This window comes from Engystomops pustulosus, chromosome 1 (genome assembly GCF_040894005.1).
Source record: "Engystomops pustulosus chromosome 1, aEngPut4.maternal, whole genome shotgun sequence".
Taxonomy (NCBI): domain Eukaryota; kingdom Metazoa; phylum Chordata; class Amphibia; order Anura; family Leptodactylidae; genus Engystomops; species Engystomops pustulosus.
In genome coordinates, this window is record NC_092411.1 from 196,604,839 (window position 1) to 196,617,806 (window position 12,968).

Here is a 12,968-nt window from a genome sequence, read left to right on the forward strand (position 1 = left end):
AATGTCACTAGTTGGTTGTCTGTCAACGCTATGACTGACACTGAACAGAAATGCCAGTCAGAACGTGTAGAGACAGGAATCAGGTACAACCAAGTGTCACCTCATTCATACAACTCTAGGATGAAGAACAGGAAAAGTGCATTGACAATCCCATTTCTACAGTTAAAGTTGGCAGCGAAAGTAAACAAATTATCTAGATTAAAATGGTTGAAAAGTGGTTGAATATGTGGCACATAACTAATTCCCGACAGTCGCTGAAAGCTCAGGTAAAAAAAAATTGCGTTGAAATAATGATTTTAAAGTCTAAAAGTGATCCATGAAAACCGGCTCTGACTGGCATACTGGCCATGGTTTGTGATCAATTACAAAGTATTGCATTTATCATTGTTCAAGGAACAAAAGGGAAAAATTTTCACTATCATGTGCAACTGTCTTAGGAGTAAAGAAGCTGGTATTGCTGTTTGAAGGGAACTGAGGTTATTAAAAAAAAAAAAAAAAAAAAAAAAAAAAAAAACAAATGCTGGAACAAACGTTGGAAAACAAAGCAAAATCAGGGAAAGTAAAAACGCAAAATGAGAGCTTTAGAGATTTAGATTTTGCCCGAAATATAAAGATAGCTAGAAACACAATGCAAGTAACCCAGCAAGGTTAAAAGCAACAGGAACAAAGTAACTTTAAATAAAACTTAAATGATGACAACCAATTCCCATATTGCAAAAAGGAGAAGACAACATGGTTTAGTGTAAAGGATATTGCAATAAATATCCATAGAATCTTTTGAAGGATATCAAAAGTTAAGTCTACATGCACAGTGCAGAAAGCACACAAAAGCCTACTGCACGCCAGTGCTACGGCTCAGACCAAGATTTCTTTTTATAGTGGACCTTTTACCAACTCCAACTTTATGCCAGGACACTCCATAGACATCAGTCTAGTTGGCTCCACACCATTGCTGTCTATAGCAACATAAAAAATAATATTGGGGGGGTGGGGAGTTAATGTCAGATCAAAACAAAATTGTGAAAGACGTCCATTCCACCGATTCTGGAGTTGTTAAAAATTCTCTTTAGCACAAACGTCCCTAGAAATGTGTCATTTTCAGATCACTTCTATCAGATGTTTATATTCCACGCTTTAGACTGCCTTAGTCAAGAACCACCCTTCTTACAGACAAAAGCCTGTTTAGCATTTTGGGTGATAAAAATACCTTGAAACTATGCTAATCAGACTGTTTATTGTAAGATGGGTGGTTCTATGCCAGAGAAAAAAAAATCCAACTATGCTGTAACTAGTGGAAAAATACTGATTGCAGAGAGTTGGGGTTGGTTAAAAAAGGCATTTCACCACTTTCAAGCTTGCAATGGACTTCAAAACAACAACCAAATCAGCATAAAAATCCATTACTAGGTCATAATGTAACAAATGCTGATTAGTTGTGGATTTTGAAATCCTGGCATTCACAAGTTCTTCTGCACAAAACATGCATACATCTTAATCTAAGCGTATGGTGAAGCTGACTGTACACAGTTTCACAAATATGATAGTAGGAGGGATAACAGAACAATACCCTGGTTACAGTAACAGCACTGTGACTTGGAAATATATATATATTTGTGAGGAGAATGGGACATGAAAAGGAAATCTACCACCAGGATCAAAAATTGTAAACCAAGAACACATACATGCTAAGAAAAATTTTCTCATTAAAAAAAAAACAAAAAAAAAATACAAGGGCATAAGATGAGAAAGAGTAGATCCTGTTAGAGGGGGCCACACCAGCATGTAACTGCTTTGTTTGCAATCCTTTGAAAAAGATACACAGAGCAATCTATAGCAAAAATGAGCTCTGTGACTAAAGTATTATACAGGATGCTAAATGATGATTAGTTGTATGTTTAACAAAATCAGGATCTCAAATGGATTCATACTGAGTGAGGATGAAGTCTACTTTAGATATAAAAAGAACCGCAATTGAGCATACGCAACTTCATTTTTACTCAACTTATTTGCCAAACTACTGTAACCAAGTTCTAATAAAACAGTGGCAGAAGAGAAGCAGAAGAAAAAACCCACTGACCTTTATTTCTGATAGGAAGGTTTGTAGCAACATTTGCAGGGGGCTTGTCAGGCTCCTGGGGCGGTACAACCATTGGCAGTGCCTGCATTGGAACTCTGGGAGCCTGAAAGATTGGCAACAACAGATTTACAATTTCCTTGACTGGATGGGTGGGAGGAAGACACCTTAACAAACATATCTAGAAAATATGTGAACAGTAGGTTACCCTGTTCAAGTCGTGGGAGGGAGGGGTGAACTGTGTAACGTCAGGAGGGGGAGCAGAGAGAAGGTTATTAGGATAATCCAAAAGGTAGCAAACAACACTGGTGTGACCTCCTTTGGCAGCTTCAATTAGCATTGTGGAACCATCCTAAAAAAAAATAAAATGAAAACAAAGTTAATAAATGTTTAAATGAATGAAAAACTGTCATTTAAATTCTAACAAAATTGTGTGGCCATCAAAAAATACATCTTTCTGCGTGGATGTGTAATAAGGCAGCTAAAGGTTTTTGCCTTTCCAAATTCTATTATATTTGATTACAGAATTTGTAAATGCACAACACTACACTGAAAATCTGTTCTATATATTTCTGTATGTGATTACTTCTGTTTCATGTGCATTGAGCATGCAATACAAACTGCCATGTCCTGGGGTTTGTACATGATAATGATATACTATATGCCCTTTTAAAATTATGATCAAGAAGACCAAATCCTATGCAGTCGGGTAAAAGGGTTTTCCTAAAGGCAAATATCTGTAAAAATATAATCTCTGCATCTTTACAGCAGTCTTGAAAGGGAGTAACTAGAGTTTGTGTCACCATACATAATAATGCATACAATTTGATAACAAATTTTACTTACAGGAAAGCTGGTGGCATGATATTGATGCGCTACAGGCATAATACAGATTGACTACTAAACTAATACTCATAGGGGGAAAGTTTTTTCTCCCGCCCCCTTTCCGAATAAAAAAATAAAATGAGCTTTGAGATGCAAGATTTGTCTGATTTTTTTTTTACCTTTAATCTGTGCGTTGGATCAGCCCCATGAGCTAAAAGCAACTCAACCACAGCTAGATGTCCTCCAGCGCATGCAAGGGACAGAACAGTATGGTCATTGTTCAATGTTGTGCGATTCACATTTGCACCTATTAAAAAAAAAAAAAAAAAAAAAAAAAACCTCATTAAATCTACCTGTTAATAACATAGGGAGGCAGGCGGGGGGGGGGGGGGGGGGGGAGGGGTAAAGCCTAAAAAGATTACACACCCGCATTATCCAAAAGCTTCACAACTGGTGAAGGTTTACTGTAAATGCGAATCATGGCTGAATTTTTATCTACTTTGCCATTTTGACCTTCTAAATACAAGTTACAGACTATAACTTAAAGGTATTTTCATAAGGAAGTTCAAGGAAGGCACAATAAGCTGCCACTAAGAACACTGTGCATTAAGCCAGCTGCATAGAAAGATTCTCAGTCCATGGAAACTGATCGATGTGCTGGTCAGATCCCATGGACCAAGTAGAGTGGACAGGAGTCCTTGCATCACAGTACAATATGATGCAAGGACTATCTGCCTGTCCAACTGCAGCAAATAATTACAGGTGGATATAGACAAATGTAATAACTGGCTTCACAGAAGCAAGTTTAATTTGTTAAAAAGGGTATTCCAATTTCAGCAAATTAAATGTTTAAGGGGTTATCAGAGATTAGCAATAAATTTGGCTGGGCTTTTTTTTTTTAAAAAAATAAACGGGTACTCACCTACCGTCACTGCTGAGGTCTCACGCTATGGTTTGTCTGATTGTTAACACGGGCATGGAAGCTGTGCTCGGGGAGCTTACGGCCAGCCACTCCCATCAGTCACTATATCCCAGCGCCTACAATGCGGAGATTGGAACGGATGGGAGTGGCCGGCCATCTCTGCCGACAGGAAGCCCAGTGCAATTCCTCAAAAAACTGGCTATAGAAAGCTTCACCATTTAGTACCAATGGACAGAAATTTACCCATGGACACAGGTGATTGGCTCATTAGAATCAAAGTAGAGAATCTGAGCTATGGGAAATAACAAGCTTTACACCTGTGTGAACACTAAGATTTCTGTCTATTGGTAGTAAACAAAAGCTTCCTAAAGAAAGACAGCAAGGAGAGATCTAGAAAACTGAGGAATCGATATAGTATTTTACAACTTTTTAAAATGGAAACAATAACATTAATTTACTGAAACAGGAATACCCCTTTAAAACCTCTGCCTGTGCATGCTGGAATGAATAGGAGAACAAAAAGCAAAGAGAAATGTCTAGTTCAGTCCCGTTGCTCAACGTTCAGGCCAGTTATTCTGGCAAACACATGCAGCAAGCTTGACTGAACTGACATCCTCTTGTCAAGCCGTCTTAACTCGAAGACATGAAATAAATTGCAAATGTACCTTTGCTAATAAGAAACTGAACAGTACAGACATGACCAGCTCTTGCAGCCTTCATCAGTGGAGTCCTACCACCTTCAGATTCATGCTCCTATAATAGAAAAAAAAATAAAGACAAAAGCAAAAACATAAGTATGGATCTTTAAATTGATGCTATTAAAGTAACAGTTGTAAAAAACGTACCAAGTCTGCACCAGCCTGAAGCAATACATCCGCCACATCAGTATGCCCATTTTCACAAGCATACGTAAGAGCTGTATCACCTGTTGCAGTTGTTGCATGCACATTTGCTCCTAGAGAATAAAGTACACACCAATTTTAGAATACCAAGATAATATTGTAAATGCTGAGCAGCATAATGAGACCTTACCAGCTGCAAGCAAGTATTTGACCAGCTCTAGATGACCTTCTTGTGCAGCTTCCATTAAAGGCGTGGAACAGCCTAGTTCAATATCTGCTCCAGCTTTAATGAGGAAATCTGCAACTTCTAAGAAACCTCCACAACAGGCCAAGGTCAGGGCAGTTTCTTGGGTCTCTTCAGTTTGAGCATTGATGTTGGCTCCTACAGAGGAATGAAAATTAAAAAGGCAAATAATTTTAGAATGTTTTGCTCAGAACATGCGATAAAGTGCACCATTATTTTCCCCAAAGCCTACCAAATACATTTCTTTTGCTCAACAGAAAGCAGTAAAACTGCACATTTACTACATCTAATTGAAATACACTTTGGGGTTGCCACCATTGGCACTGAACTTATAAAAGGTCATACAAGGTTTTATAAAGAAGCTGCAAGACTGCATTCACATGCGTTCGTATGAATTTTAATAACGCAAACTGAATGCAAGTGGGCAAGACTTGGTCCAATCACAGAAAAAACAAATAACGCTCACCCTGCCCAAGCAGTAATGCAACCATCTCTTCATGTCCTTCACGTGCAGCTTCCATGAGTGGTGTATAGCCTTCATCATTAACCTCTTCTAGATTGGCACCACGCTCTATGAGTAAAGCTGCCAGCTCTACATGGCCACCACAAGCCGCAAGAGTCAACGGAGACTCAAATGAATCAGCCGGCATATTCACTTGGGCTCCACTATCTAGCAGCAGTCGAGCCACCTCTACATGGCCATCCTATGAGATATAATATTTTTAATACTAGATCACTTTGTTAAACATGTATTAATCTTTCAGTTAGACAAAACATGCAGCATTGTGGACTTAAAAAAGGAAACAGAGATTTTGATCACTAAACCATCATCAGGTCTTTAAGGAATGGTTGTTCGGTGTTCCGAATTGCACATCAATTGTTCCATCCAAGCCTACAAACACAACTTAAATACACCTACTTACACCACCTTCACGCTTATGCAGTGATCGTGAAGCCATTGTAGTACACCCAGGTTTGAACGGTTTGTGCAGTAGGTACGGCACAAGCGCAATAAAGCTGGAATGCACTATTTGGTGTTTATTTTTTTTTACCATGCAGAGAGCACTAAAAGGGCAATTTGGGACACTAGACCACAGGTCCATGGTGTTATATGTACTCACCTAATGGCTGCCAAAATGGCAATTGAAAAATAATTTACTGTCCTTTTGGAGTCAAGCCATCTTGTAGAAGGATACAAGAGTAACCAGTACATAATGAAAGGTGAAAACTGTTAATCAGAATATATCGGAGCACAACTAAATATACTTGTCATGGTGTGAAATACCATTCGCATAAAATGTAAATATTAAGATGTGGGTTCCATTACCATGCAAGCTTCCATTAAGGCAGTATGCATCTCATCCGTTTTATGTTCTTGGTCAGCCCCAGCTTCCAATAAAAACCTCACCATTTCTAAATGTCCTAAAAAAAAAGGAAAAGAAAAAAAAAAAAGGAGATACTCTAGTACAGTACAGGCAAATAATGGACACATTTCAAATGAATATACACAGATGATACAAGATAAGTCAGACTTATGTAAAGTAATTTCCTCATATTTAAATATCTACCTTTATAGCAAGCCAAAGTAAGTGCACTCTCTTTGAATTCATTGGAATGAGTATTGATTCCGGCTCCATTCTCCAGAAGGACTCTAGCCACTTCCACATGCCCAGCACTCCCTGCCTCCATAAGAGGAGTGTGACCATTTTCATTGTGGTCCTCAATGCTAGCACCCGATTCAAGCAGCACCTTTACAACATCTACATAGCCACCAGCACATGCATATGTAAGTGCTGTGTTTCCTAAATTATCAAAGAAGAAGTTGCATTGGAAACAAAAATAACCAAATATTAAAACAGCATTTAGAACATCTCATGAGAATGCAAACAAAGAAGTCACTTACCTGTGGATGACTGGGAGTTCACATCAGCATCATGAGCCAGGAGCAGCTTCACAATTTCAACATGCCCTCCGTTAGCAGCAGCCATTAAAGGCGTAATATCCCCTTTTATACCTCGATCTTCCACATTAGCATGCATAGCCAAAAGAACCTTCACAATGGGGGGGAAAGAAAAAAAAAAATACTGTTAAATTTAAACTTAATTTTTTTATTTTTATTTTTTTAAATAGAAAAGGGGGTGGGGAGGTTGGACAGCACGTGGAAAATCAATCTTGATGCCCTACTGGCCTTAGCAAGAATACAAAATGTAAGCCAAGTTAGCGGAATCACTGTTCGTAAGACACTTGCCACGGCTGACACTTACCAACCACAGTGCTATTGTGAACCACTAATACAACTCCAAAAGGGGTGCAAGCCAACAGAGCTGGCCAGGATATGCAGAAAAATCCACAACGTAAAATATGTAAGCCTTATGGACTTCACATCCAATACCAACTCGGCAGCTATAGCAGACTGAGAAAAGGTCTGGATACTTTCAGTTATTGCAATCTAATTTACAGACGAGGAAAATTTGTTTTCACTTTATCATTATGGGTATTGAGTGCAGAACGATGTGAGAAAATATTTAGATTTATTACATATCTTTATTGTAGGCTACAATATTCAAAAAAAGTGAAAAGGTCTAGTTTTTTTGCATTTCCATACACAAGTCAATGAGTGAATTTCAGAAGCCTGATGCAGAGAATAAGAAAAGTTTGGCCTTTTAAAAGTCTTGTTTCCTGCAGTGTTTAATGGGCAATAAATATTTTCACAAACATTTTAGTTACATTATCACAAATTTAAATTTTTATTCAGAAGTTGATACAGAAACAAAGTTAGACATATGTAAAAAATGTATATATTCTGACCTGTGCAAGTTCATAATATCCAGCAGAACAGGCGAGGCATAGGAGGGACTCTCCTTCCTCTGTGTGCTCATTCACACTGCGGCCTTCAATAAGCAACTTCCTCACAGCATTTACATCTCCTTCAGAGCAAGCTTCTGCTAAACTGCGGCTGGTAATGCAAGTGAATGGAGAGAAACATAAGCAAACAGTAGATGTACATGTGTATGTACAAATGGTTTTGGCTCAAAATATCTGATAACACAGATGTAAACTTGCTCAAAGAGTATTACTATATTAAAATTTGGGCTACTGGGTTCCCCCCCCACCTGCACTACATCTACGCTGCCCCAGACCCCTCGACTTCTATAACAGGTATCAGGTCCAAGTTCAATTATGAAACTTTTTATCCTCTTAACCCAACCAGTGCATATCCAGCAGGATATATGCCTATAGACAGGTAGGGAGCAATGCCGCAGTGTGGTGCGCCTTTTTTCCGTGCACGGGAAAAATATAGAGCATGCTCTCCTGGTTTACAGCCAGGCACCATGCTTCCCCAGCATGCTCCTGCATGCTTGCCTGGCTTGTGGCCGGGCAAGCGTACAGCAGTGTGAAAGTAGCCTTACCCAGTTTTGGGATAAATGGGAATTCCTCAAACTTTTAAGCAGAAGCTGAGACACTGGTGGATGTCAAGGAGATTATATATGTGGCCATCTTTGTAGCTGCAGAAGTTTTTTTATACAAGATGTGCAAATTAAATTAAACATTTGCCAGAAAGATGCATCAGGCAGACAGATCCAAAAACAGATGTAAATAAACTGAAAAAATGGGACCACATTGAAAAAATTTCAAAAAGCCAATCTGTTATTAAAAATGGACAATTTAAATTTTTTTTTAGGCAACATTCACACTCCCTTATGGGAGACTGCACTGGCCCCATGGAGCAATAGGGTGCCACAGTACTGACCAGTACACTGGAAAAAAAAAAACAAAACGGACATGTCCCATCTTTCCCCGTGTGTATGGCCCCTACGCCGTGCATTTCTATGGAGAGGGGGCAACCCTCCTCTCCATCACACGGACCTATGCCCACTCAGGCAAGACTAAGGCCCAATTTGCACAAATGTATGCTAAGGGGTTGTCATTTTAAAATGGTAGATTTGCAAAGACTCCAGATCGTGCACATAGATTCACTGCAGAAAAGTAATCAGTAGTAAATTCAGTACATAATACATGGGGAAGGGGGGGGGTTAACATTGCTAACAGATGAACACAAACTTTATAGAGTACACAAAACCACTTACTTGTCCGTCTGCCCTGCATTCGAGGTGCTCTCGGCTCTCATTCTTGTGAGTGCAGCAGCAGCTTCATCCAACGCACAGCTGACCGAGGACGTCAATCTGCGAAGCACCTCCGGATCTGCGAACGCTTTACCATCAGCAGTGGATAATTTACCAATTCCTTGTTAGCACAAGTCGCCAAGCCAGTTAGTAGGTAAATATAAGAAACCAAACAAAAATAAGGAAAAGGCCTACTGTTAGTCAAGTCATGCAAAACTAACATAGCTGAGGTCAAAGCCCACTGGCTGCTAATGAAATAGTTTTTACATGCTGAAGAAAGAACTGCTTGGCACAAAGAGGCAACAAAATACACAGCTAATTCGAAGTGAATATTATCTTTTAACAACCAGCTGAAAAACAAACAACCTAAAAAGAGGAATAAGCTGAAGGTTATAAGCCTTATACTAAATGGGAATATGTCCATATTTGAACACAATTTACCAGTTTATATGGCCGGCCATAAATAACAGTTGCAGCTAGGGGCTCATTCCTCTGTCCCTTCCATGCAAACGTACAATTTCCCCAAGTCCTGTACGAAGTTGTATATATGTGACTTTCATCCATGGGCATGTAGGTCACTGTATCTGTATAAAATGGAGTGGGCTGGCAAATGATGGATGGTTCATAGACTAGAATGAACCAGGTGCATTCTGTTAGTAGTCTCTCTGGATACTACACGCATGTACGGTAGCATACGGTGTAGAATGGTATGCAGCACAATTTTTTTTAAACTTCTATGGGGCATACGGAACAGAAAAAAAATAGGACATGCTCTATTTTTTTTACATCTCACTCGTGGTACGGTGACTGTATGAAAACATCTCTGCTAGCTGGGCGCCTCCTAACTTTGTTGGAAGATATTTTATGCATATGCCCCCTCATTGATACCTCTCCACGTCGACGGAGAGTGAGATCACCCTGCAGTCTGCTAACCTTCGTTATGCACGTGAGCTACCTCCCAAGGTCCTCCTTCTCTGGTGTGAGGTTGCGACGGAGTACCGTGTGCGTCTCTTACACAGACGGACTTCTCTCCGGACGGCTGCGCAAGGGAGGTAGCTCACAGTCTGCAGAAAGCCGGATGACTGCAGTGCTTGCTGCCGGCAACGTGGGGAGATATCAATAAGGACGAGGGCATTAATTATCTTACGACTGACACTCAGCTAGTGGAGAAGTAAGCATCTCCGGCTCATCTGCATAAAGTTATAAAGTCTATATTTTTGGGTAGCAGACGGCCCAGAACATGGCAGAACTCCATCACCCCTAAGGTAACTAGCAAGCATTTGTTGACAGTCTACCACCTCTAAATGTAGATGTCCATTAAGGCCAAGTTGTCAGGCTCTGTCCATAAGGTATCCTTAAGGTTCAGGAAAATATTCAGAGTAGCAACGTCATCTAGCATTAACCGTGATCATCAAACCTAAGATAGTCTCTGAAAGATGAAACTAGTTATAGCTAGTTCACTAGCTATGTCTCAACTATGGCCAGTTTTCCTCAGGAGTTTGATCTGACAAATTCACTCCATGAATCGGAAATTACAGGCTTGAGTGAAGTAAAAAACTGAACTCAACAGGTCAGCAGCTCTACGTTTGGGGAAACTAACAAAACAAAAGCTGAATTAGGCTAGAAGCTAAAATATGCAGGTAGAAAATATATTTGTACAAAATTAAAAAAAGTTGTGTAATGTTAAAGCAGGCCACCAATATTAGATCTGTGAGGAGTCAAATCCTAGTATCCAAGTGAGATGGGTGAATGGGCTGAAGCTAGCAATATTTTTTGATAAAAATTGTAGATTCACTCTGAAGTGATGAAAACTATGAATTAACATGTGGAATTATATACTTAACGTAAAGAAAAACAGAAAATACGTCTTTTCTAGGTTCTTCAAAGTAGACACCTTTTGCTTTGATTTCTGCTTTGCACACTCTTGCATTCTCTTGAGCTTCAAGAGGTAGTCACCTGAAATGGTTTTCCAACAGTCTTGAAGGAGTCCCCATAGATGATTAGCACTTGTTGTCCCTTTTGCCTCGTCTGTGGTCCAGCTCACCCCAAACCACCGTGATTTGAGTTCAGGTCTGGTGACTGGAGGCCGTGTCATCTAGCGTACCACCCAATCACTCTCCTTCTTGGTCAAATAGCCCTCACACAGCCTGGAGAAGTGTTTGGGGTCCTTGTCCTTTTGCAAAACATGATGGTCCAACTAAAGGCAAACCTGATGAGATAGCATGCCACTGCAAGATGCTGTGGTAGCCTTGTTGGCTCAGTATACCTTAAATTTTGAATAAATTACCCCCACACAGTCTCCATGCTAAATCGTGGGAACCAGGTATGTTGGAACCATACACGGTGGTTGGAACCAAAGATTTAAAATTTGGACTCATCAGACCAAAGCATAAACATCCACTGGCCTAATGTCTATTCCTAGTGTTCTTTAACCCAAACAAGTCTCTTCTGCTTGTTACCTGTCCTAAGCAGTGGTTTCCTAGCAGCTATTTTACCATGAAGGCTGCTGCACAGTCTCCTCTTAACAGTTGTTATAGAGAAGTTTCTGCTGCTAGAACGCTGTGTGGCATTGACCCGGTCTCTGATCTAAATTGCTGTTATCCCGCAATTTCTGAGGCTGGTGACTTGGATGAACTTCTCCTCCGCAGCAGAGGTGACTGTCTCCCTTTCCTGGGGCAGTCCTCATGTGAGACGGGGCACACCTGTGATGTGAAAACCTTTTCTGGTAACTACCTCTTGAAGCTCTTCAAGAGAATGCCAGGAGTGTACATACCAGCAATTAAAGAAAAAAGGTGGCTATTTTGAAGAACCTAGAATATAAGACATTTTCAGTTTATAATTCCACAAGTGTGAATTCATAATTTTGATGCCTTCAGTGTGAATCTACCATTTTCATCATGAAAATACAGAAATATCTTTGCATGAAAAGGTGTGTCCTAACTTTACCAAGCGTTTGGCTTGTTTTAATCAGTTTCACTTCTTAAGCTTCCAGAAATTAAGAAAAAAAGATTCAAACCAGCCAAACACATGGTAAAAAAAAATTAAAATAAAAAAAAATATATATATATATATATATATATATATATATATATATATATATATATATATATATATATATATATATATCTCAAACAGACACACACGTTTTCAGTACATTTAACAACTGTTTAAAAATGCACCGTGTGACTGCACACTTAATATTCCCTGAAAAACCCCAATTACCAAAGTTTAACGAGTGACAACTTAAAGTTCTTGACGATTGTACATGTGAGAACAATCAATGCAGGTAGATGTCAAATATGTGTGCAACACAGCCATGAATGAAGCTTTAAGCATGTCCATAATATTTGGTGTAACAAGCATTGAGCAGTTTCTGTGGATCATACCTGCAGCTTCCAGTAGAGCCTCTAATCTGGCCTGCGTCTCAGGATCTACTGTTCTCAAATCTGTTCCATCGGCTGTTCCTGATAAAAGGAGCTTAGATGCAGTCTCCAGCATAGGGTTCTCCAAATCATCTTGGTCCAAAATGAAAGATTCCACCTGTAAAAACATAACATATAAAAGTATTGATGCAATAATGATAAAGTACACTTCAAGAAATTGGCCACTAATACAAGTGTACCAGGTTTAATTTAAGACCCCAATAGGGTCACCCATATCGTACCCTGGTAACTTTCCCAACTATAAAAATTAATGCACCCTACTGCCCATAAGACTTAGCAGTCCTAAAGAAAAGTGTTAAAATCTTCCATATTCAAAAGGGAACTTGTTACCACATTTTTCACAAATATATCTAGTGGCAGGTTCTAATAGAGCCCTAGTAAATGATACCTTTCTTTTAGCCAAAAAAAAATAGTTCCCATATTATCACCTTTATAATTTTACCTGGTATCTGGGGGTGGCCTTAGGCCAAATCCAGCAGCTCCACTCCATCCCA

The 12,968-nt window shown here is 39.4% G+C and overlaps 1 protein-coding gene across 5 annotated transcripts in view; it reads right to left on the reverse strand.

The window, feature by feature from the left end:
* Nucleotides 1-12,968, reverse strand: part of ANKRD17 (ankyrin repeat domain 17) — a 65,381-nt gene that overhangs the window by 31,569 nt on the left and 20,844 nt on the right. For 4 of the 5 annotated variants that reach the window (XM_072117482.1, XM_072117463.1, XM_072117454.1 and 1 more), the window contains exons 2-14: nucleotides 12,418-12,571; nucleotides 8,996-9,152; nucleotides 7,716-7,863; nucleotides 6,811-6,958; nucleotides 6,476-6,709; nucleotides 6,235-6,329; nucleotides 5,374-5,611; nucleotides 4,854-5,045; nucleotides 4,667-4,776; nucleotides 4,487-4,574; nucleotides 3,079-3,206; nucleotides 2,283-2,426; nucleotides 2,078-2,180 (exon numbers count right to left, since the gene is read on the reverse strand). In XM_072117482.1, coding sequence (XP_071973583.1) covers nucleotides 2,078-2,180; nucleotides 2,283-2,426; nucleotides 3,079-3,206; nucleotides 4,487-4,574; nucleotides 4,667-4,776; nucleotides 4,854-5,045; nucleotides 5,374-5,611; nucleotides 6,235-6,329; nucleotides 6,476-6,709; nucleotides 6,811-6,958; nucleotides 7,716-7,863; nucleotides 8,996-9,152; nucleotides 12,418-12,571 — 1,939 coding nt within the window. The remainder of the gene's footprint in view (nucleotides 1-2,077; nucleotides 2,181-2,282; nucleotides 2,427-3,078; nucleotides 3,207-4,486; nucleotides 4,575-4,666; nucleotides 4,777-4,853; nucleotides 5,046-5,373; nucleotides 5,612-6,234; nucleotides 6,330-6,475; nucleotides 6,710-6,810; nucleotides 6,959-7,715; nucleotides 7,864-8,995; nucleotides 9,153-12,417; nucleotides 12,572-12,968) is intronic. The other variant, XM_072117465.1, reaches the window with a different exon arrangement.